Here is a 26,294-nt window from a genome sequence, read left to right as displayed (position 1 = left end):
CCATCAAAGCAGCATATGATATAATTCAGAAAAGATCTAGTAGACAATGCTACAATTACAGATTATTTAGATTTTAACACTAAAGCAAGTGCCACAGCTAAAACACCTCATAGGATGCTGTTTCAGGGTGTCCCAGTTAATTTTCCAGGCAATGAATGGATGAGTTTCTTGCAGTCATAAACTCTAGGATGTCACATCCCTGACTGAGGCCTCAACTTCTGCAAGTGAGGAGTAATATAGCTGGCTTTAAAGAAAACCGAGCATCGTACGACCAATGACTTAAACCCAACAGAGATCAATGTCAGAAAATTAGACTTTTTCTTTAATACACATCAGATCTGCTACATAATTCTTGCACCAATGCCCTGTCTATACAGAACCAAGGTTGGTGGGGATTCTGCAGGTATCATCTGGATCAGGCAAGAACATGCAGGCTGGAAGGAGACTACACTCAGGGCAGAGCTAATGCCAGGAACCCTATTCATCCCCATGTAAACACAGGCACAAAACCAGTGCAAGTGACAACTAAATCAGGCTTCTAATTCTTCTCAAATTTATTCCACTGGGTGTATTTTACCAGCCAAAAGAATCAAGCTTGCCTGAACAGAAATAAAAGAGTAGGTGTGGATAATATATTTAGCATCTGAAATTTGCTTTGCAGAGCTGGTACGTGTGAGGGTGAGCTGTTATTCTGCTTCACTAGCTACATTTTAAGATTGTGGTTTGCCCTTACTGCATTGTGTTCCTTGCAGCAACTTTTTAGGTGTTCCATCAGGAAACACGTCCTAATTCTCCTTGTGGTCCAGTCTGGTCCTCTGAGATGGAAAGCTCTCCCCTTCGGTTGGCTTTGCCAAAGAAAATCCATCTCCGGATACACAGTGTAATTAGTGGAACTACAGCAAGGATGAACTTGAAAATTTACTGAGGAATGTATGTGTGAGAGCATCTATTCATTACGAAGGCAAACATTTTCCATCTAATTACATGCTCAGATTCAGTAATGGCCTCATTACTGTGGTATCTCAGCACTTTACGCTCTTCAGTGTATTTACTTTCATGCCACCTCTGTCAAGCACAAAAGGAGAAGAGAGATTAAGGCTTGCATTCTTTAAAATGCCTAAGTGCTCACCTTCTATTTAGGCACCTATCTCACCGACAGGAAGAAGAGAGAGACCTCTTAATATCCGGGAGTGTCTGAGACTGCAGCTTGCCCACTGCTACACAAAAGTCTGTGAAGAAGCAAGTCTAATTTTGCCGAGGCCAATTTTAGCACCGCGTTCACCATACAGGCTTTGGAACAGAAGTTCTTGCTACAGATAGCTTCTACTCTAAACTCATCTTTCATCTCTGGTATGAGTGGACTGAACAATGTTCACGTATACATAAAATATCAACACCTCTGCATTTAATACCAGAGTGAAAAGCACTAAATCAAGGAATGCCACAAGAAGCCAGACACATTTTGGGCTGGCGCTGCATAATCTTACTCCAGGGGTTTGGCCAACCTCTCTTCATGCAGACTGCTCTGTCACCATCAACACTGCCCCAACCATAAAACACCTCTTGAGAGCTCATCTGCAAAGGCAATCAGTTTATCTGCGATTCTTGTAATGACCCGTTTCTGTCATCATCCTTCTAAGGGAACTAACTGATAATGACAACTCAGGGGAATAATCAACTATAATTTATATGTTCCCGTTTTTAGAGCAGGGACCATAGCGTGCATTCTGCTTTCATTTACCCTAAGCTCTACCGCTATTAATAAAGCTGACCCATAAACAAAAACACTACAATACAAAAGCGTCCAATCCCCTGCTTGAATTTATATTTAGAAAGGAAATAAACAACCAAAGACTCCTGACCCCTCGGGTCTGTGGGCTGCAGGGTACAACACAGTGCTGTACGGACTTTCCCACCCGTGCTCCAGGCAAGCTAGCTCATTTCCAAAAGCAGTATAACCATGTCAGCATGTTGCAATCCAGACTAATAACACCCGCAGTAAAATAAAGCCTTGGGCCTAGAGCTTAATTTCACCCAGCTGGCATGCCCACGCTCCTAGCCTACATAATAAACGGCAGCACTGCGTGGCAAAGCAGCCCCAGAGCTCAACTCTGTGCTACTCTGTACAGCACAGCTCAACGCGAGGTCTCGGTTTAAGACCCAGAAGCCCATTGCTCCATTAGTGCATGGCTTTACCTCCCCATTAAACCGGCAGTGGGGCAGATACACTGTGACCCCAGCTTACTGCAGCTGGATTGGGAAAAGAGCAGGGAGGGGAATTAGACCCAAGCTTTTGTTCCCAAACCCACATCGTGAAAGTCTGTATTAGGCCAGAGGCAGCTTGTGGTCTACTCTATATAGCATACAAGAGCTGAGAGCTGCCTACTACATGGCTGAGGAGACAACTTTCCTTCCCTTATTCCAGCAAGTCTCTGCTGCTCAGATCCCCTCTCCTTTGGCTGGCAGCTCTCACGCAAGGAAGAGGCTGGGATCTGGCAACCTTCATGATGTGTGAGTCATTGGAGAACAGACCAGCGGCGCTTTTAATTTAAAATGCAGCAGAAAGGAGTGCACTGCTCCCTGGAAGCACTATTTGGTCTGAGGGGAGGGAGCTGCCAGCATCAATGACTTGTGTCGTGCAAGGAGACGGGCTGCAGAGGGGCAGGAGATGAGGGCTCCCTGGAAGCAATGTCCTGGTCTCTTCCAGGAAGAGCTGCTTCCACAGAGCCTCCGAGCTCAGTTCCTTGGTGATCCTCTTCTGCTGCCACAATGGCCCATGTCCACTCCATTTTACAGTGCCAGCCCTCACCTGGGCCATGCGTTGGGCTGTGGAGCCAGCCTACCACCTCCCTGCACTCTCCAGCCCTGAGGAGGTGCAGCTTTAACCCAGGCTTACACAGGAAAGCGTAACACAGACACCTCTCCAGATGCATAAGGTGACTCTCCTCTAATAAGGGCATTTCAACACTTCCCACAACATACAGTGGGCTTTATGCATTGCTGCTGACTTAGAGAGGGGGTGGGAACTTTAACCGAGGGCGTACCAGAAAGCATGAATGCACAGCTTCTCAGCAATGGCAACGGTAGCGGTATGATGTAAGGATGCTTAAGCCGGGCTTTTCTCACCTCCAGCAGCGGTGCCCACAGGTATGGCTTTATTACACAGCCTGTCATCAGATCTCCTGCAAACGCTGCTCTGTAGAGCCACTGCAGATTTGCACTAAACATTCAGCTCCAACTGAAATTTGGAATTAGGAGAGTTCTACCCTGGAAGCAATGGCTTTGTCTTCTGCTTGTTTTGGGGTGGTGGGCAGGGCTGGGGAGTGGGGAACAATGATTTTTTTTTCTTGTTCACAGCTATGGGAGTGGGAGAGGCATCACCATACATCCCACTTCAAATGCACTCAATTGATTCAGAAATATCTTCATTTTATACACAGCAAGTGTGACATGGATTATACTCTTCATAGACCTTTTGGAAATACAAAACTATTGAGAAAATTACTGGATAACTGCACACTGTCACTGGACATCTAATTATCATGGAACATCCCCCACAAAAATCTCACAAGTTCACTCCTTGAAAGTCCCTTATTTTGTGACTCGCTTTTCTGAGCCTCATCAGTCCCAGGTCTCACATGTGGTGGGAAGAGCTGTACCAAGTCAGTCCATCCGCCCCGCAGTACCCAATACCACATGCCTTAGTAAGTCTATAAAAATATGGCAAATATGGCACATGCTGATTGTCTCCCAAATACTCTCCCAGTCTCCAGCAATTTGTGACTCAAGGACTTCCTTAGTCAGAGGCAGTGTCTTCATATTTAATGGTCCTCGGTGGATCTTTCTTTGTGAACTTGCCCTGTGCTGTACCAAACTCAAGTAGACTTCTAGCATCCACAACATTCTGCAGTGAATACTCAATAGCGTAAGTGAAGAGCTGTCTCCTCTTCAGCATCCACTACCTCCTCGCTTCATTTTATGATCTCTTGGTTTTGTATCAGAAGAGACAACGAATAACCGTTGCCAATTCACTTTCTCAACGACACTTATGATTTCATAGACCTCCGTGAAATCTTCCCCTGTCTCCCTTTGTCGTAGCATCGTAGCAGGTGCAGTCTATTCAGCTGCAGCTTGCTGGAAGCTGTTCCCATACCCCTGATTGTCTCTGTCACTCCTCACCGCATCTTTCCAGTTCTGCCATATTCTATTTGAACGGAGCCAGAACCGTACATGGTATTCATTAGACTGCTGACTGTGTATTTTCAGTCAAATACCAATTTTTCATTTTGTCCCCTGTGTATTCCTAACCTTTGATGTGCTTTTTCACTACTGCTGCTGATCCTTGAGTGGACATTTTCCTGGAGCTATTTACTATAAGCCTAATATTTCACTCCCAAGTGGCTCTGAGTCTATCCAGATTAAGTTTGACTTCCAGCCCTGCCCCCATGTGATACCTTACATTCATCCACACTTCATTTTCCACCTCACTGCCCAGCTGCTCATTACAAGACATCCTTCTGGGGCTCCTCACAGCTGGCCTCATCTTTACTACCCTGAAAAAAACTTTCTCAGCTGATCTTACTGTAAGTTTATTCAAGCTATATTCAAGGACGGGCAGTGAAAAGATGCAGGAGAGGTGGTCTTGTACAAGCTTACTGTGATCGACTGACAAGTACTCAGCAGCGAGTAGCTGCCCAGCACTTCTACTGCTCTGTTAACCAAGCTCTCCAGACTGAATCTGCCCCCGCTTGCTCTGGTACAGATCCCCCTTTTATTACTGATAAGATGGGAGCATGAATTACAGAGCTCAAGCAAGCTCTCTGTTCAGTACCAGATATGCAGGTTAAAAGTTAATTTTTTTATTCAGCTACCTGGTCTGAGTGGAAGCAATTAAAGAAATTAACCTGTGCCTTAGTTCTCCAGGAATGAAACAGGGATAATAACTTTCCTTCCCTCACAAACAAGTCGATAAAATAAAATCCACTAATGGCTTTCAAGCACTCTGATACCAGAGCAAGAAATACCGCGTAAGGATCCTAGTTTTTCTATGGGAGCATTTTCCATACTTCTTGGCACTGTTATTTGCGGCTCAGGTAGATGTTTGTTTTCAGACAAATCTTTACTTCAAGAATTTCTCCTGTTCCCAACAGAAATCCTGATAGCTTGTTCTCTCCCTCTTGTCTTTTCCAGCATTAATGCTATTGTATTTGTTTAATGGGGTTAATATGCTGCTGGTATAATAATGATCGTGTACGGATGTAATTATTATGTCTGATTAATTCTGCAGCTGCTGAAAAGCTTGGAGGACTTTTCTTAGGCGAGGGAATATCTTTACAATAGTACTTCTCAAATTGCATTACACACAGACGTAAACCCCAAAAGAAATGCAGAAGGGGAAAGAACGAAGGCTGGATTAGAGGAGAGAGAGCTGCACCCAGCAGAGCAGCTGATGAAGGTTAAACATCATGTGGGCAGAGACCATCTCTCTTGCGTGTTTATGCACTGACTAGCGCAAATGATCCCTGGTCCATCACTACAGTCCCAAGGTACCACTAACCATGCACATAGTATGTAACTGGTTATAAATTTTTAAAGACGTGTCTGCCAGTGGTGTAGGCTCCTCTTGTTACTTTTTTTATAGTAAACATCCTTTAAACGAACACATTGGGTTTTGTTCTAAGAAGATACAATACCACAGACCAAAATATGAACGCCTAGAAAATGCTAGCACAGGTTAATGATTTTTACAAGAACCAAAGAGAATGAGGTGCACAGCACACAAACCATTTGCATTAAAATACCTAGGGTGTCCACATCTGACAAAACCGTAAATGTTTTTCTACGTGAGGCTTTTTGGCACACACTGATAATTTACAGACCGATGTTGCAGCCATACTCTTGAGGGCTCTGAGTGATAATGGATCTATTTGTGTGATCAGGGACTGTAGACTCAGGCCTGTAACTCAGCAGGTTCCCCAGAACAATACCTGGACACAACACCTGGAAACTATCCTTAAATCCCACATGTGACCTGAAGAGAAGACACCGCCTGGAAGATTTAAGTCTCTGTAAGCTGTCCAGCTGTTTCCTAACCCAGTTATTACTCATGTAAGCACCCGTGACTTTGATATTTACCTGACTCAGTTTAACTCTCTGCATCCCGTTTAAAAGTTTAAGTGAAAGAGAAGATGTGCCCAGGAAAAACTGAGACATGCACAATCTTCCTTTCCTTCTCCAGAAAACCATCTGGTTTAGCCTCTGCAGTCTTTAACACCTAAAATCACCAATGCCCCAGTCCAGCTCCTTCTTCTGCACACAGTGCAAGGATGCCAAGGAGGAAGCACGCACGCTGCAGGAGATGCTGAGCTCACCTGTGCAGGACCCCAGCTGGCAGAGAAGAGGGTCAAGGTGGGCAAAAAACACAGCTGGAGAATTTGCTGTCGTGCAAGACTCTCCTGTCATTCCCCATAGCTGCAGCTACCAGCAGCAGCCAATACTAAAGCCACTGGGCTGCGACAGGACTGCATATGGGTACTGTATAGGCTCTGTGCATGCAGGGCTGAAAATGGAGATGGATTCTGCCCATAGACTTCTCTCAGTCTTACCATAAATGGATGCCCTGAATAGCAGTTTGGGCTTGGTATTTAAGCGTCCCAAAGCACTATTATGTCTGAAATCGCCATGATACTTTAAAGAAATAAATCACTCCCTCTGAGCCTCAAACAACAGAACTGCAGGTAGAGAGAAAACACAAGGGCTATTTGCTCACCCTCCAGAAAGGGAGATAGCAGTTTCAGTTTTCACTTAGTGAAGGACTTATCGAGCATCTCATTCAGCCACCAGCATGTTTCAGACAGTAACGATTGGACCTCACAGCACTCCTCTGCAGTGCCTGCAGGAGTTATCAGTGAATTGCTACTCAAGCATCTGAAACAAGTGCTGCTTTTCTTCCTTCGTTTCAACTTCTTTCAATTTCTGCTTCACTGGGTTTTCCTTTTCTCACCACACTACTGGGAACTTTATAGGCGCAGAAGAACAATGCAGAATGTAGAAGAAACAATGCGACTTGGAATAAAAGCAGCAGATCGTGATAGGTTTGGAATTTGCCTGTAATCATTTATGGATTTCTGTCTTTCACCTAATAACTGATCTAACACTGAGAGATACTGGTCTGACAATGCTGAAGTTGATTTGGATGCAGAACAGATGCGAAGAAACAACTCAAGATAGCCTTAACAGCAAAGGTGGAAGAACTGTTGTGAAACAATGTCAGGACTATTAGTTTAGGTGGCTGACAGAAGACTTTGGCCAGCTTATCAAACTGATTTAACTAGGTTTATGTGAAGCCCTACAAACACAGAAATGGAAAATTCAGGCAGAATTTAAAATAAAAAGGCATTCAAGGAATGCCTTTTTTTCTCATATCCTGTTCCTGTTCTCATCTCATCAACAAACACAAAATGCTTCTCAGGTTTAAAGATGCTGCCAACCAAGCTACTGCACTCCTGTGTGCCCACCAGCTAAAAAGCTGAACAGGATGTCTAATCAAGGCAGCTGATCTTTCCCATGCTGAAAGTTAACCTGGGCACACACGGCTAATCTGCCAAACCCCATCTCACCAGAGGCCCAGGACAGACACAACTCCCCAGCACTCACAAACAATGAGTTAAGGGTTGCTCAGCTTACTGCAACACACGGAGCTATAAAATATGCACCCACTGTTTGTTAGAAGAATACAAAAAACGTCAGTAATTTGTTCAAGATATTGCAAGTAGTAAGGTGGAAGGCACTTATTTGAGTTCTCTGCAGTAAAGACATTTCATTTATGGGAAAAGAGTGGGGCATTACAGATGCCCGACTCAGCCAGATACAAGACAACTTGTGCAGGGCCTGATTTAAGAAGAGAAGTGCTGCATAATACTCACCTTTAGGCAGTTAAGAGACAAAACTCCAATACCTCAGGTAGATACATGAAAACATGCCAGAAAAAACTGCAGCAAATTAACTTGGACCTATATTGGGACTACTTTAATTTCATTTTTGAGAATAAAACTTTCAGCTGTATCTACACTGCAGCATATACAAACACAGTCGAGCTTGCTTGCTAGAGCATGTGGTAAGACTCTTGTCTTAGTCTACCTTCGCTTTAAATTACTAAAAAGGTCCCAACTTGAAACCTTTTAATAAAACATGTACATGCAAACAAGAACATGTCTTTAAGTAACTCACGTGGAGACCTACGTTGCCACAGCTAATACAAGACTAGCTAGGGCTACACAGACTGGGGTCATAGACTTGCCCTTAATTCTTGAGGGACTGACTGATGACACAGATTATTTTTGTAATATACTGAAGTGTAGTTTAGTAGAAACTTCAATTTTCACGTCCATATACTGAAATATTACATAAATATTTTGCTAGCTCTGGGCCAAAGAGCACAGCATCTTGCAAAAGCAATCTTAGCATTTTGCAAGCTGGAGATACTTTGTCAAATCCAGTGAATGCAAGGAACTGTCAAAGGTTATTACCTTTGACAGGCAGGCAACAACATCACAAAAAGCAAACACACCGAAAAAAAAATGTTATTTCACATTGCCATTAGCTGCTGGTTTCAGACAGGAGGCAAAAGGACAATACAAGATAAATACAGCACTGCCTTTCAACCCCTGAATGAGGCACACCAGCAGAAAGCAGGTAACACCATGCACTATGGCTGCATGGCCCCATCTATGTTGTGGGCATTAGCACCGTCCATCCACTACCCATCTCAAGGACTAACTACAGCTCAGGGACTAACTAAACCTACATTTTTTCCTTTAGGTATCGGAGGAAGGGAACTCAACTGTTGCTACCCAGAAGAACAACTTTCAAATCTTCTTTCTGCAGAAGATTTTTTTGTGCAGCAGCGGATAATTCACAGCAGCAGGATCCCCAAAGGGCCCAAAGCACCAGGTCACCTAGCGCTTAGCAGCACAGCAAGGGGACTAAACAAAGTATAGCCCTGGGAAACACTTAATGGCACTAGGCAGGGCTTCTGTAGGTCACATGGTAACATATAATCACTTGAAAAGTACTTCTTTCTTCTTACGGATCTGCTGAGAATTACTCTATGCTTTGGGTATAATAGCACTTTTGCCATAATCAGATGTTGCAAAGGTATATGCAACAAGAGAGACATTCAGGTATTACTGTCCCGTCAGCTGTGCCTTCATATGATTGCCTCCAATTACACCGTAAAATTTACCAGCACACGTATTTGAAATAATGCTTTTAATTTTCAATCAGATACTCTGCAAGGAAACTCAGCTCAGAAATTACATAATTTAATATCTTGAGGAAGAAAATAAAAAGCAAATTTTGACTCAATGGTGTTATTTAATAGCAGTGAAAGTACTTACCAGGTGGCCTATTAATTGCAAGGTTTCGGAAATGACTGCCTTTGATCATCTCCACTGACAGCCGCCCCGTAGTGGCATTGTACGACAATCCCACGAGCAGCTCTGGCACCCCTCCATGCGACAGGGACTGTGTTGAAGAAGCGCTATCACTGTGAGAGATTGCTGACAGACTAAGCTGAGAGTCTGCACTCTGCAGGGAAAGAACACCAAAAGTCTCATCAGGACATTCACCATCACCCTCCCTTAATTTATATCTTGTACCTTTGTTTAGTAAGATCTCTCTTAAGAAATGACAACGACTAAGAATGAATTATTATGGGGCACCAAAAGAATCAGAGAATCACTTTTACAAAAACACATCTCTGAACTTTCTCTTTAAAGATGAGGAACTCTGCATAATGTGTTATCGCTAGTGTAAATCAAAGCCTCTGAGATAAGCATACATCCTACTACATCAAACGCACAGTAAATCTCCTTGATAATGACTTTTGGATGGAATGCATTTTGCAGTTTGGGATTTTTTTTTGTCACGTACTGCGTATTTTCTTACTTTCTTTCCTTGCTACCATGATGCTCTCTCTACTCCCTCTTCACCCGGAGTATGATGTTTTATTCATTTCGTGTGCACAACCTCTCACTGAGCTTTTTGTAGACAATGAATCATGACAGAACTCATCTACACAAATTGATTGGCATAGCCAGAGCTGGATACAACTGTGATGTGCATGGAAGACTAAGAAGCAGCACAGCCAGTTCCTCCTCACATGACCCACCTCTACACTTCCATCTGTCATGAAAAGGAACATTACTAAGCATTTCTGGTAACATGGAAACTGCACAACGCAAGAGATCCACAAGCTAGTAGTTAGTGCCAAATGAGGTAGCTCTTGCACTGGCAGTAGTACAGGTCCACCAACATAACGGTGCACAAGAACTACTGTCCTTGTTGAAATTAAGATATAATTAGCCCTGGTGGTTCCGGGACCAACCTACTATTTCTGCGTGGCACAGCATTTGATGACTTGTGTAGATGTAGTACATCTACATGATTTTGTGTAAGCTTGCTAGCTGAGCCATTGTTAATAAGGCACAGCTTTGTGTAGGGAAGACATGCCCTGTGTTGCCCTTACTATAACTTTTCAAGTGACAGTAGGACAGATCCACCAGTTGCCTCCTAACAGCCCCAAATGAAACATATCAGGTACAGCTGGTCCCCATTCACCAGATGAACAATTTTACGGGCTCCGTATTTCTTTCATCAAACTTACGCTCAAATTACTCCTTGGCTCCAAGACCAATGTCACCTTTGCCTCCCCTTCCTGGCTGATGTTGCTCAGGTAGAACAACTGCTCTCCCATCATCTTCTCTCCAATCATCTTGTGCACTGCGTAGAGGCGGAAACGAATGGCGTGGCTGCTTAACTCCTCTGGCTCCAGCTTACTGAAGGTAATTTTGTCCTTGAATATGGGGATGGGTCCTCTCTGAACACTTGTCTTACCCCTCTGTTTCTTGCTAGGCATCAGGACTGTGTGCACTTGCCAGGTGTTCACACCACTGCGGTCTTTGTCTGGGATATCCCTGGCCTCCAAGATTGTAACTACTAGCTTTTGGCTTGAGGCTTTATAGTTGAAGAGGACATCTAGATCACCACATTTACAGATGGGCTCATGAGCACCGTGATGAGCTGGCACACTGTTCACTTCGTCACGTTCCTGCAAAGAGAAGGAAGAAGTAAAACCTCCATTGGAGTTCAACTGCCTGTGTGATCACAACTCTACTTAAAAAAAAAATATTCTCTTCACTTATGCTTGCAAGTGTAGGCAGTTGCTCTGCAAAACAAGGATCCCACTCTTTCTTGAAAAGCCAGTGTCAGCTGATTGCCTGAATTTTGTGTAATATTGCCCGTACAATCTAGTAAGCAACAGCACTTGTTGAAACATTTCCAACAAAAAGTTTCATCAACATCTAAGTGTTTTGCAGGAGACTGTTAATTTGCAAAAATTCTACACAGGGAAAAAAAAATCATTCACGTCAATTTTGAGGCATTAATAAAACTTTTTGGTTTAATTTGATTAAAAAAAACAACTTAACCTATTACTTTGAACATACACTGGAATTTTTTCAAAATGGATTTTTTTACATTACCGAAATCAAACAATTCAGTCAAACATGCTAACTTTTTGGATATTTCACTCTGTTGGAAATTAAAAACATTAAGCACTGTGTTCAACTGGATGGGAAGGGAAATCACCATGTCAGAATTTCTTGCAGAATGGAAATTCCATTTCTAGATGCTACACTATAATTCAATACTTTTCCTACAGCTAAAGCAATGATAATTGAGAAAAACAGTCTGGTTAAATACATATTGATTCTTCATTCCCTTTTTAAATCTCCCAAGAAAAGCATCTGTTCCTTCTGTTCAGTTTGGATACTAATACATTCAGAATAAAAATTCAAAATAAACAATCAAAACATGTGCAGACCAATTCACACACAATTTTTTATCTACTTTTAAAACAAAAATCATCTTGATAAAAAAAGATAAAAAACATGGATGTTCACCTTACCTTTTGATGAGTGGGTGTGTGCGTTTCTGTTCAAAAGTGCTTTTTTATCTTAGAGCTAGAATGTGCTTCATGTGATAAAGGGGTTGCTATAGTGATCAATGATTTGTATTTAAACATGAGTATATACTGTATTAGGGAAAGATTTTCAGTTAATAGCCAGAAAGTGAATTAAGGCCTGTCACTAGCAGTCTGAGTCACCCTCCTCCTCAAACATTTATCTTCTTTCGCATTTCAAGTAACACTTCTTTTCAACACAGGAATCTTATTGTTTAGAGTACAGATGATGGGCCACAGGACTTCTGACGTAATTCCTTTCAGAAGCATCTAGGGTGGTATGTCTCTCAAACAAGACCTCGGACAAACCTCAAAATTTATATCTACTTCCTGTCAATCTACTTTTCAAGTGCTCAGATTCATCTGCCATGACGTGCAAAGCTCTGGCTTCTCATATTTTCATAAGCGTTTAAGGGATTCGTGCACGTGAATACAAAAGTCCATGTGTGCAATTAGTGATCGAGACCTGCTGCCATAGGTCTTACAGAAGTAATGTCAAAGAGAGAAAAATCACGGCTTGGACAGCACAAAATGACTTGGTTGCCCATAAAAATGCCTTTTTGTAGAACAGCAGGCTGCAAAGACAAAAAAGCAAGGCAGGCCAGGTTGCCTGGAAAGAACGTGATATTATGCAAATGATAAGTGCTGCTGTGTAGCTGTCAAGTTACTTCTGTCTGGTTGATGAAATAATATTTAAAAAGGAAACATAACGGGATTGCGCTTGATTCGTGTTTCCCTCCACATGTTCATCCCTCCCCACTTTCATCTGTGTATTTGCTATTGAGGAGATGGAAGCAAGGCACATTTGAGAACTGCTGCTAAAGTGTGGAGACAACTGTGCTTGCGGCATAACGTTGCTTTCATCTACGTGCCTGAGCCGGAGAATGCGAACTCCCGCATGTCATCATATACCCACAGGTTCGAAGATCCAAGAGGCACTTTCCTGACCCAACAGGGCTGAGTATCTCATCTTCTGGCATCGTGTAGGGCAGACTGAAGGTCAGCTATCTGATTTTTGACAGAACAGCTAGAAAGGATCTGGATTTCAGGAAATCTCAAATTGTGCTACTATAGCTGTGGCCACATCCACTGCAGAGAAAACTGCATGAACTGGAGGCAGAGAGGGAAAGAGAAATGCCAAACCCTCTTATAGTGACCTTTCCGTGGGCAACCAAGCTTTAGAGATCTCATGGGCTGGCCCTTTCAGAGGGTATTGTGCTATCAGGACTCACCCCTGAACAGGTTTTCAACACACAAAGCTTACGGACACTCAACCTTCTTTCCATGGAAGTCATTGAACAGAATTCCCCTTGGCTTTTGGAGCTCAGCTGGGACTATGAGCCCTTTGTGAACGTATTGGTTATACAGACACTTAAACCGGAATCCACGGAAAGTGTGGGTTTTAGATACTTCATCTGAATTTCTTTCTTTCCCTCTTCCCAGCACAGTTGTTGAGATGTCAAGTCAAGGATACTGATTGATACTCTATGTCTAACCCGGTCATTCAGGACAGCCAATATCCACTTCACTAGGTAAAATAAGTCCATTTGTGCCAGAGAAACCTGAAAGGGCAGCTAATTATGGACAAGGCTTGAAATGGTACTTGTGGTTCCACTGCAGGGGCATAAAATTATCATTTTTGTCTCTAAAGGGAGGTCCTTTGAGTGGAGCATAATAGCACTTGGACATTTCTGGCATGTCAGAACATTTAGTTCCTGCAATAAAAAGTCTTTCATTAATCCACATAATATCTTTGGATGAGAAGCTGCTTGTAGCAGATAAACTGGGACTTTGGCATATCTGCCCCCTGAAGTTATAACCATTCTTTGCGTTTTTAAAATGTAGATACCAGGAGCAAAACAAGAGATGTATTCCAAAGAAATATAAGAGGACACTGAAGACATTGCGGCACATGTGAACCACGGCAATGTACATCAAATGTGGAAAAGGAGAAACGAGCCTCAGATGGGCAGACAAACAGTGCACGTCAGAGGCACACAGCAAAGAGAGGGCAGGCCTGCTGCTGTGCAGAGTTCGCGTGTGTTGTGTAGTATTTTGTGGGACTGGTTTGTGCAGCAAACCAAAACGCTGTTCAAAACACGCCTTAGGGTTGGAGCATATGCACCGAGGAGCTGCATTCCATCTCTTTAACTGGCTGTAGGCAGCATGCTCTGAGGAAAGGAACCTTTCCGTCAAAGCCTTGTTGCTCAGAGTGTGACGGAGGTATTAATTTCCACAGTTGAAAAACAGTCTCTTTTAACTGAGGCAGAAGATACGACCTTTGAGCTGTTCTTTTTATATGTCTGATGCAGGCTGATATTTTTTCAGAAATTTAATCTTGTGGTAAAATAATAATGAAAACCAACACATCATGCAGAAAGATTATAAGAGAAAAAGGGGATTCTAAGTCATCAGGTGTTTACAACGCTTTAAAATCTGTCATGTTTTCTTGAGGCTTCAAAATAAAGGTACAGAACTAAGCAAAAGCAGAGGAGCTCTCAGGCTCTCTCCTTCTCTGGAAGGATGCCTGGTATGAATGGGGACCAGAGTGATGGTCACTTGGCCAAGTCACGGGCCACCTCCACCAGTTGCCTCCAGCTTTCCATATGCTTCCCATTGTCTAAGCCACAGAAACCACCCAGAAAAAGAGGCACAGATCTGACCCAGTGACCACACACCATGTCCCTAGACACACACCCTGCACAAATAGCCAGTAACAAAGCCCTGGGCCATTGCTAAATGACAGTAAATGCTGTCAGGCCGCTAAGGGCTCCAGCTTCAGTTCAAAGATTGCAGTCAGAAATCAAGCAATAAAACAGCTTCTCTGAATGAGTGTTAGTAGCAAGAGGTAAAATACAAGAAAAAGGGGAAACACATAGAGAGGGGTATACATTTATGCACACATGCACACAGGAGTACCATTATCTTGTGCTGTGCTGATCAATTTTTCACTTCATTTCTCCCCTAACATTTTTTGGCCCCCAATATCCTTCAAAAGCTTACACCGTGTGTAATAAATGACAATTCACCATACCTCAGGGCTCCAAGCTGATGAGCTGTCAGTAGCATCATTTACTTCAAATCCCTGGTTGGTAAATGCTGTCTCCATTTCCAAACGTCCTTCCGTGGCTTGCCGGCTAACGCCATCGGCAATGCTGGACTCCATCCTAGGCCCTTTATGCTGCCCAGCGCCCCTACTCTCAACTGTTGTTCTTGAACCAACAGATACACGGTCATCTTCACGATAGGATAGGTTGTCTTGGTAACTTAGTTGGCTTAGTCCATCCAGATCTAACAATTTTCAGCAAGAAAATAATTTCAGAGGGATTAGAATAAATTCCTCCCCCTCTCCCTCCCAAAATGTGCCTTTCTCTCCTTTCTTTTCTTTTTTTTCCCCCCCTCATCTCCAGTGTATGCAAGAGACAGTTTCTACTTCTGAGTACTGCAGCACTAAACTTATAAAATAACAAATGCTGTATAAATCAGCATTTGATGGAGTGGACATGGCTGTTTCTCACCCCATCCTGAACTGAGAAACCGGTTGCCTTTACTTGAAGAAGTTAACCACCAAATGCAATTATTAATGGAGTGTTTGGGATACTCAAGTGCCTTGGGGCTGCTTTGCGGCCCCAAAGCAATCGCTTCCATGAAAACACAGGTCAGATAAATTACAGAACTGTAATGCTGTGGCATAGGCCTGATGAACAGGTATCAGCAATTTCCTTCTATGCAGGAGGAGAAGGAGGAGGAAAGGACAGGAGTTAGCATTGCCCTCCCCATTGAGGGGATGGTACTGGTGAAGAAACAAGTTTAATGGAGATAACAGAATGCCACCACAAACCTATCTATCACCCATCCCTGAGGGTTTAGATGCACATGACCAGCCCGACACACCAAGTAGGAATCTCCAAATCCCATGTTTGGGCTAAATTGTCCCAAAGGCAACTGAGGGGAGATCTGTTCCCTAATTTCCTGCCTGCTTTTATTAGTTTTAATTCAGCTGATCCTACACACTTACTCCATGGGCTAAAGTAAGGTTAATTAATGAGAGTAAAATAATCTTCTCTGGTTCAGACCACAGATTCCTTCCCTGCACCACTGAAGTCTCCATTTTGAACACAGGGCACTTTTCTCTACCTGAAGGCACCAGCGAGAGCTCTCTGGGTGCAGTGACACAGATAATTACATGTGCAGGGACACAGATGAAAATAACATCATGGTTTGCCCTTGAATGTGTTCTGCAAGCACTTTTAGAAGAAAACCAGGGACCTTCCTCCTCCTAATGCATCTGATGCCAGGCCTTGCTTTAGGAACACAAAGAGCTAGATTCTGCCTCCATCTCTTTCAAATAAGCAAGGAGCAGTTACAGTGAAAGAAAACAAGTTGTGCTTCCAGACAGCCGATGACAGTAATGAAAACAGAATGAAACAGCTATTTAGGGTTTAAAGGTTTCACTGAATGGTTGAGATTGGAAGGGACCTCTGGACATCACCTTGTTCATCCCCCTGCCCAAGCAGGGCCACCTGCTTGTTTGTTCTCAAACCTGCAGGTTTGTTCTCAAGATGGTCATTACTATAGAACAATCATTTTTTTCAAATTTGGTCTCCAACTCCATAATTACTGTGTTCAATAGAAAACAATTAGTTTGCTTTGGTTTAGATGAATCAATGTTTTCATTCCCTGCCCGATAAATGAGACAGGGAACCTGGTGACAACTAGCATGGAGAAGGCTGAGGTACCCAACAACTTTTTTGCCTCAGTTTTCACCGGCAATTGCAATCTCAGGGCAAGGACTGGAGGAATGAAGTCCCACCCTTTGCAGGAGAAGATCAGGTTTGAGACCCGCTGAGGGACCTGATGAGATGCATCCCAGAGTCCTGAGGGAACTGGCTGATGTAGTTGCTAAGCTGCTCTCCATCATACTTGAAAAGCCATGGCAGTCAGGTGAAGGCCCCAGTGACCGGAAAAAGGGGAACTTCACACCCATTCTTTAAAAGGGTAAAAAGGAGGACCCTGGGAACTACTAATCATCTCTGTGCCCAGTAAGATCATGGAACAGATATATCATGGAAGATACGTCAAGGCATATGGATGAAAGGAAGGTGATTAGATACAGTCAATATGGTGTCACAAAGGGCAAACCCTGCCTGACTAATCTGGTGGCTGCCTACGATGGAGTGACTGCATTAGTGGATAAGGGAAGAGCAACAGATGTCATTTAACTTTACTTCTGTAAGGACTTTGACATGGCCCCACACAATATCCTTGTCTCTAAATTAGAGAAATACGGAATTGATGGAGGCACTATCTGATGGACAAGGAGTTGGCTGGAAGACATCATACAAAGAGTTGCAGTCAATGGCTCAATGTCCAAATGGAGATCAGTAACAAGTGGTGTCCCTCAGGGGTCCGTATGGGGACCAGTACTGTCCAATATATTTATTAATGACATAGTGGGTTTGAGTGCACCCTCAGCGAGTTTGCAGATGACATCAAGCTGAGTGGCGCAGTTGATACACTTGAGGGAAGGGATGCTATCCAGAGGGACTTTGACACATTTGAGAAGTGGGCCAATGTGAACCTCATGAAGTTCAACAAGGCTAAGTGCAAAATCCTGCACATGGGTCAGGGCAATCCCTGATATCAGTATAGACTAGGGGATGAATTGTCGGAGAGCAGCCCTGCAGAGAAGGACTTGGGGGTACTGGTGGATGAAAAATTGGATATGAGCCAGCAATGTGTGCTTACAGCCCAGAAAGCCAAACGTATCCTGGGCTGCATCAAAAGAAGTGTGGCCAGCAGCTCGAGGGAGGTGATTCTCCCCCTCTGCTCTGCTCTTGTAAGACCCCACCTGGAGTACTGCATCCAGCTCTGGGGCGCCCAGCACAAGAAAGACACGGACCTGTCAGAGCAGGAAGGAAAATGGTCAGAGGGCTGGAGCACCTTTTCTATGAAGAAAGGCTGAGAGAGTTGGGATTGTTCAGCCTGGAGAAGAAAAGGTGTCAGGAAGACCTTATTGCTGCTTTTCAATACTTAAAGGGGGCTTATAAGAAAGACGGAGAGAGACTTTTTACCAGGGCCTGTAGTGATAGGGCAAGGGGTAATGGTTTTAAACTGAAAGAGGGTAGATTTAGATGAGATATAAGGAAGAAATTCTTTACTATGAGGTGGTGAGACACTGGAACACTGCCCATAGAAGCTGTAGATGCCCCATCCCTGGAAGTGTTCAAAGTCAGGTTGGATGCAGGATTAGGAATAACCTGATCATGGTAGGGGGGTTGGACTAGATGATCTTTAAAGGTCCCTTCCAACCCAAGCCATTCTATGATTCTCTACATATCCCTCTGTCTAGAACAAAAAGCCCAAATCTTTCTGAGTAGAAGAAATTCTATGATTGGCCTTAGCAGCAAATATGCTGTCTCTGAACCATAACTGCTCCACAAAAAAAACCCAACAAAAAAAACCAAACCAAAACAAACAAAAAAAAACAAAACAAAAAAACCCCAAAAAACACAACGCCAAGGGGAATGGGGATTATATTCAGGAAACATTTCCTGGAAGCGTGCAGAAGTCCTTGTCCCTCTCCTTGGCTACTCTTTCAATTTAACAGCTCAGAGATTAGGAGAATAACTTTATCTCCTTTCTTCAACTATGAACGGTCTCACATTCTCTCTCCCAGTAAAATGCTTCAAGCACGGGCACTTCAAGAGAGAAGTCTGAGAGCACCTCACAGCTTTGTAACTATGGTCCTCTTCTGAGATGTGGGAGATGGTCTTTCAGGAGGAAAGAGGGATCCAAATTCAGATCTCTCAAATTTCAGGTGAGTGCTCTTCTCACTCCCTTCTGAAATGCAAAACCCACCTCTTCCTCTCCTCATCCTCCCATCTGGCAGACCTAGTCCTGAAACCAAGAGTCCTCATTGTCTCGCCTCTGCCCTGAGCTGAAACTCTCAAGTGAGGGTAGAAAGTAATTTGATTTTTTGCCATTACTCCCATTCTTCTCTACAAAGTCAGAAAACAGAAAGAAGTAAACAGAAGAACGTAAGCAAGAAATAAAATAACAGAAATTCCACAAATTTACTGAGACTGAATGGGTACAGGCGCTCCTTAAGGCATTTAATTAGCAAGCCAATGTCTAATACACATTTCAAACAGTGGGTCATCCATCAAAGCACACACCACACAGCAGGCTTTCAGAATAAAATGCTACTGTAGTAAGAAATTATCCTCACACAATTGTCTTGTGGTTTTGACTCCTGCTGGGATAATATCTAGATCAATAATAGAGGAATTTTCAAAAACTACATTAAAGCCATAAAAGGCTATTCATAACAGGAGAACTCCAGAAATATATTAATAGAGCAAGCCATCTCTCTAAGACTCAGGCACAAAATGAATGTGTTAGGAAAGCAAATGTAGTATTCGGGGAAACGAAGTGAAGAGGTGATTCACCAAAACCATTTCGTGAAACAGTCTGGCTTTTTCTTTAAATTTAAAGTAGTTTGGTAAGAGATAATCACTTATAAATACCAGTATTAGAGGATCGTTACAGGTAATAGCCCAACTATAGAGACTAGAACAACTACACCTCTCCAATTACATCCGTTCTAACATTATTAACAGTTAGACTTGATGATTTTAAAGGTCTTTTCCAACCTAAACGATTCTATGATTCTATGATTCTATTCACAAAAAAATGGTCAAAACAGAAGTTCTTCATGTAAAGGAAAAGGTCAGAGCCGTAAAATGCCTGTAATTTACCTGAGAGATATTTAAGGAAGAAAATGTCAACTGTCTTATGAATACCTGACATGAATAAACAGCACAGCATCAGGGATATACGTTGAGACAGCATTATCTAACTATCTGAACTTTAATTAGCCAAGAGTCCCTACAGAGCAATAGCAGCCAATTCTAAAATTAAGGGCAGATAACACTGTACACTAAAGGAGTCCTGGTTTTTTCAGTCCTGTCCCCAACCTTTCCCTGTTGTGTCACATGTGCCCACAAGCCAAGAAGGAGGCAAGGGGAATACTGGGAAACAGAAATCACCAACAAATCAGAAAAGTCTGTATTCAAGGCTGAAGAACTGGCTACGAAGACACCGTGACTTTTGTCAGATAAAAGGATAGGCATCACCTCCAAATAGAACTCTAACAAGTACTGGGATATGGAAGCATCTCTCCAAAGACACAGGGAAAGCTCAACACATCAAACACTGGAAATCAGGCTGGAAAATACTGTGAAGTCCCCCCTCACATTGGCAGGTAAATGGCCTGGTTAACCTACAGTCTATTTCTTCTTTTTCAATGATACACAATCTCTCATTTCTATGAAGCATTACAATGTGCTAAAGAAAGCCTCATCAGTTCCTAAAACACGTTCCCAGAATTAAAAGATGGAGCCTAGTAGATCTTGCTAAATTAACACTACAGAGTTCATTAACCAGCAAGAAACTCTGAGATGAAGAGTTGAATGTGTGCCTGTTACCTGTGCTGACCAAGGCGATGTTTGCTCTGTGGACTGCAGTGAATCACTGTGCTTTTACAAGAAAAAGCATGTCTTGTTTTTGTGATTTTCCAAAATGAAAGAAACTTGATCCCTTCTTTTAGACTGTATATAAACACATGCTGAAAGTTAAGAACCTCCAGAGGAGGAAAGGATTTCAGTATGGATCTAGGTACTTCTGGACTTGAAATCCTCCTAGCTGCTAGAAGTGATTTTCAAACCCCTCTTCCTGAAAGACAGTAACAGCAGCAGAGATACGAGTTAGTGGGACTGAGGCATATTTGTCCTCGCACAGCAGTAATCCTCTTGCCTGGCCCTTGCTACAGCCCCAGTTCCAAATCCCTCTGCAGTACCCCAGCACCATGTGCTCCTTCACGCTGAACCAAACCAGATGCAGGGAGACCGAGCAGTGCTTCTGCTCCTGGTTATTTTGAGATTAGCCATCAAAAAGTGCTAAAAAACTTCCTAGAAGAGCCTCAAAGGAGCAGAATCATTATCTAATTACAATAAATCTAAACAAAAATGGCTTGTAAATTTCAGGGGTTAAAGAGAAAAACAATCTTAAATTTCGAGTGACATTATGCAATCAGGCCAAGATTGTTTAATTTACCACATGCTGGGTAATAGCCTGAGAAGACTCCATGTTTCCAGAACTAAAATAGGCTCTTTATTAACAGGGTGATTTGCAGAGAGGCTGTGGGCAGAGCTGGCATTCAAGCCATTCAGCTCCCCAGAGCACCCTCCAAACGCTTCCTTCCTGCAGTGTGCACTCCTCTTTCCAAGCTCTATTCAGGTTACTACAAAGATTTTTAACAGGTGAAAAGTTAAAGCTAGATGAGTCCAAAGTGCAGACTGTCATGATATTGATAACAGAAACAGAGGGTCAAGGAAAATCTCATGTAAGAACATGATGTGAGAAGACTTTGCCATATGTCAAGGCTGAGTGGGAGAGAAGCTATTCAGGGCTCTCTGAGATGCTCAACTTTGCTGTGTGCCTAAGTTTTTTACAGATTTCTGATTCTGTAAGAAAAGAAAACTATCAGCTATACGAGTAAAAGGTCTAGTAAGAGAACACAAGGAGAAGAGAAGTCTCGGGCAGAGTCTAAAGAAGGTATGAAAGTGCCATGATCCCAATCTGGACTCAGCACCTTCGGAAGATCCTTCATCCCTCCCACCCAGAAAGGTCCAGAGGATCTGCTCAGCTGAAGCAGTGTTTGATACACCCTTGGGGCACAATGGTGGCCTTAGGTGCACAAACCTTTCTGTGTTTTGTGATCACAGCACCAGCTAGGGGCCAAAATGGACACTCACACACATGGAGTTCTCGGACCAGCATCTGGGGGGTAGCAGGGTGTGGGGTTATCTAGGATTTACTCCAACCACTCAGCTTTTCTCCCAAATAAACGCCTCATACTGGGAGCCGTAGGTGTGTGTAACTATAACTGTGCACTCAGTAACAGCAGTTCTACATGTCTCAGAAACCTCTCTGGGTTTGAAAGAGACCTGACATACCCAAGGATTAGTTTATAGGCATTTATTTGTAACAAAGGGTCTAATCTTGAGTTTAGTGAGGAATGGGGCAGAGAATCAAATGTCTTCGTGAAAGCAGGCTTTAACATCTGGTTTCACCTAGTTTCTGAACAGTTATTTAAACAAGATTAATATTACCTCTGAAAAGAAAAGTAAGAGCAACTCTGCACCACGTTGCCAGAAGAAGAGTTCGATGGAGAGCCATATCTTGAAATGACTGCTCTAATCAAAGGGTGCATCAAAATCAAGCAATTGTATTTCAAAATTAAAACATTCTACAGAACGAAAAACGAAGGGCACTTTCACAGCTCTTCCCTCTAATGAATTTCTCCAGATTTTAGAATGTGTTCAGGCCAATTTTCTAAGTAGCTATGTTTTTAAATGCATTTCATCTCTGTTTGTATAAAAGAGTCATTACATTAGTCCATAGAAGATCATAAAATTCTTCCCTTCTGTGCCATAAATTTTTAGTTTCTGTCATTGCCTGACATTTGGCATATGCGCTGGCAAATGATACGGCATAATTCATTCACTGTTCACCTTGTGTTTGCAAAGCTGTTACAAAAGCTTCAACTTAGCTTCAACTTCTGCTAAAAGGCTTGCTAAAGAAATTACTTAAGCGGCACAGGCCAAAAATAATTAGAACAAAGTCCTGCAGTCTTTACTCTGGCAAAATTGGCAATAAAATCCATGAAAATCCCTGTGGATTAGGAGCCAGAATTCAAAAGCCTTATACAGTTAATGGAAAGATTTTCATGGACTTCAGCAGGGCTTAGATCCAGACTCTTCCCTCTAAGTATTTTAGAAATGAGCTGCAGGTAACCAATAAAGAAACCAAGTTTAGTAAGAGACAAAGCAAGATTCAGGACTTGTTCTCCACAACAAAAGAATCTCTCCATGTTGAGGCCACAGATCTTGAAGACTCCAACTTCTTTAATCTTATTTCATGCAAACAGTACCTTTGCATTCAGATACCTCTGTACTGTACTCCTCATGGCTGGAGAGCAAACGGCTGAATTTGGGTCTACGCTCCACGCCTGCTGGTGTTGCTTTTTCAGATACTTCTGATCGAAAACTTTGGGAGCATGACACAGAGATCTCAAACTGCTTAATCACCTCATCATTGTTGCCTGAAGATGCTGTCTGTTCTTCATCCTCCCCGTAACTGTTTACTGGGAGAAAAACACAACTCAAGCTTTAGACAGTCTGCTGCCCTCGGCCAAGAAGCCAGATGACATGGCACACTTCTAGCTCTCAGATGGACCTTCTGGGGAGAAAAAGGGGACCAAGGGTTTAGGTCCCTAAACCTGCAGAACGAACTTGAGAATCATCTGCTTCTTCAACCTCCGGAAAGCCTGTGAATGTCATATTGTATCAGCAACATTTACATATATTAGACCTTGACCAACTCTGCAAATTACCCTATTTTTTAAAAGAAATGAAGATAGTTAACAAAGCAGGAGACAAAGTAGGACACAACATACACAGAGAACCACTCATAAAATCATTAGCATGCGCAAAGACAAAGTAGTAAGCAAAGGACTTGAAAACTTCGTGGTGCTTCCATTCCCCTTCAGCTCCTGCTAAGGTGGAGAGGGAACTTCTTTTGTGCAGCAGAAAAAGCAACTCAGACGTAACCTGCTCTGGGTAATACCATGAACACATAAATACAGCACATGGCTAATAGGCATTGCTGATTCCATCTGCCAGCAGCAGAGGAACTCGGGAGACCAATGTAAATTGTAACCTTTAGAAGTGAAGATACGCATTTGATCACGTCCCTGAGAGTGCCTTCCCCTCCTGCTACCAACACGTGCTTTGAATATGAGATGACTGCACCCTCATTAGTGCGTGAATATCCGCCAGATGGGGGAAGGAGGGTTCAATACATGCTATATATACTTGGCCTTGCTTTGTCAGGATGAAAATGTGGAGGCATTTTGCTGATCTCCCTGCCATCAGCATCAAGGAAGCACAACAGCAGGACATTTTGACCCACCGACGTGCACAGAGAAGGCAGCAGTGGGGACAACGGGCACTTGGTGTGTACGTGCGTGTTTGTGTACACGCATGTGAACAAGCCAGCTGTCAAGTGTGGCCGGTCCACTGCTTGCTCTTGAGCATGAAGTATACGATATGGTTGCCAAGACTCACTTTGATAATCGCCATGGCAAACCCGAGCAGTGGAACAAATGGGCATTGCAGACAAACGGGTGGAGGGCAGCTTTCTCAGTGACACTGCCTGGTTTGAGGGGAGAAAGCACCTTTTTTCACCTCAAATCTCACTTACAGTAATCACACGGCTACAGGTGGGGAAACCAGATCCCGCTTTTACACACTGTGTTAGGTCTATTAAAAATTTGCAGTATAAACTTAATGACAACTGCTGTCACTGCTCCATAAATTTACCTGCTGCTGCACAGAAGATGGCACTCAACTCCCCGGGCAGAGAGGACAGAGCAAGGAAGCTGGCAGTACCGCAGCAAACTGCTCCCACCACCAGCCCAGCAGAAGCTGGTTTCTTCCATGCCTCCACGCTGGCAGATTTGACCCTCTGGTCTGATTTGCCACAGTTTGACAATACGCCTGCTGTTCCTTCCAGAAAATTGCTCTCAATCAGAGGAAAAAGCTAAGTGTTCCTATTCTGATAAAAATGAAAAAAGTTTTAGACATTAGTTTGTAAATGGTCAGTGACCAGCTATCATAAAAATTGATTATTTTTATGTAAGCTGTTAAAAATAAGCTTCTTTGATTTTTTTTTAAATAAAAATTATTTCAAGCTGTAACAATCCTATGGCCTAAATGTGCTACAACCTATTAAAATAATCGAAACACATAAAACTAAACATTCCTTTTCAGCCAACTGTGTTGTCAATTCACTACCTGCAGCTCATGCAACCTCTACAAAAATTAATTTAAATGCTTGGCAAATGCTGTTAAGTTCTACTTATCTATGTATATCTTTTGGGTATTTAAGATAAAAATAAAGTTATTCCAGTTTAAACAAAAGTCCACTCTTCACTCAAACAGCTTGCCAAAAATCCTGAGTAAAATATCATCTTCAGCGATTAAGCCACATTTTTCACCATTTTCTAAAACAACTGTAACATCAAAATCCTGGGTCCGTGGGCACGAGGCTGTATACTTAAATAAATGCGCATTAACGCAGTGTACAATTCTGGTTATTACAAGAAATTTAGCAAATGCCACATGGATCCAGCACTCCTGGACCGCTCCTGTAAGGGCACTCCCTGGATGACCTGCACGCAACTCCCTGCAAAACAGAGCAGAGCCCTTTTTCTAGGACAGAAGGGGAAGGGTGAAGGGATGGAGGGGAGGAGTTTGGCCCGCTTTGATATATTATTGGCCGCTTGACTTTGACTTCAACTTTACAAATCCCCAAAGCATGACTGCATCACTTGTTATGACACAGGATGCTATTTCGTACTAGCATTTGGAAGCATACAGGCTAATTAAACGGTGGCACTGGGGAATCTGTAGCAAACGCTTGATACGTCTGTGCTGAATCTCTGCCTGAGCAGCAGACAGCTCCGTGTCAACTTAATATCTCTGTATTAATAAAACTAACTTCACCCAGGGGAGAGAAAAATGTTCACCATTCAAATATACAAGTCTCCTGATTAGGAAAGGACAAGGGGGAAACATTTTCTGTATCACCATGGAAACTTAAATAAAGGACCCATAATTACAATCTAAATTCTGGAAAGATAATGAATACATCTTGAGATCTGCAGATGTTGTGTAGCATATACATATTTCTAGCAACTTCAACTCAATTGCTTCTATGCAGCATCTGTTTTACAAATCAACTTCCCACCACTCATAAGGAGGCATGTGGGATTAGAGGAGACAGTGGGGGAGGAAGGAAGGTGACCTCTTCTTCTGACAAGGTATTTCAAACTACCACTATTTATTCAGAAATTTCAAACACCCAATCAGTTACAAAGTTACCTTACAGGCATCCAAATACACTAAGCTAAAATGCATGAAATAAATAATTCAAGAATTCTCTGCAGTGTTACCAAGTAGAAAGAACAACTTATCATTTGCTCAAAGCTTATCCAAGAAAAAAAAATACCAAATAAAATACATAGTGTAGGTGTAAAATATAGATGTACTGCATGCATCGTGTCTGCCTGCATGTTAAAAAAAAAAACAAACAACAACAAAAAACAGTCATTTTGGCTGAAAAATGAGAAGTTCACAAATGCCAA

General features: G+C 42.7%; 2 protein-coding genes across 2 annotated transcripts in view; both read right to left on the bottom strand.

Annotated features, from left to right (window-relative positions):
• LOC142082648 (synaptotagmin-16-like) overlaps positions 1 to 26,294 on the bottom strand; it is a 39,898-nt gene that overhangs the window by 5,330 nt on the left and 8,274 nt on the right. Inside the window, exons 3-5 of the mRNA XM_075150881.1 lie at positions 15,057 to 15,313; positions 10,667 to 11,110; positions 9,399 to 9,588 (exon numbers count right to left, since the gene is read on the bottom strand). Of these exons, the coding sequence (XP_075006982.1) occupies positions 9,399 to 9,588; positions 10,667 to 11,110; positions 15,057 to 15,188 (766 nt within the window). The 5' untranslated portion in view covers positions 15,189 to 15,313. The remainder of the gene's footprint in view (positions 1 to 9,398; positions 9,589 to 10,666; positions 11,111 to 15,056; positions 15,314 to 26,294) is intronic.
• Positions 22,758 to 26,294, bottom strand: part of LOC142082649 (synaptotagmin-16-like) — a 50,333-nt gene continuing 46,796 nt past the window's right edge. Inside the window, exon 10 of the mRNA XM_075150882.1 lies at positions 22,758 to 23,231. Within this exon, the coding sequence (XP_075006983.1) occupies positions 22,999 to 23,231 (233 nt within the window). The 3' untranslated portion in view covers positions 22,758 to 22,998. The remainder of the gene's footprint in view (positions 23,232 to 26,294) is intronic.

Source organism: Calonectris borealis, chromosome 5 (genome assembly GCF_964195595.1).
Source record: "Calonectris borealis chromosome 5, bCalBor7.hap1.2, whole genome shotgun sequence".
Taxonomy (NCBI): domain Eukaryota; kingdom Metazoa; phylum Chordata; class Aves; order Procellariiformes; family Procellariidae; genus Calonectris; species Calonectris borealis.
The sequence above is the reverse complement of the archived record's forward strand: the minus strand, read 5'-3'. Positions and strand labels throughout refer to the sequence as shown.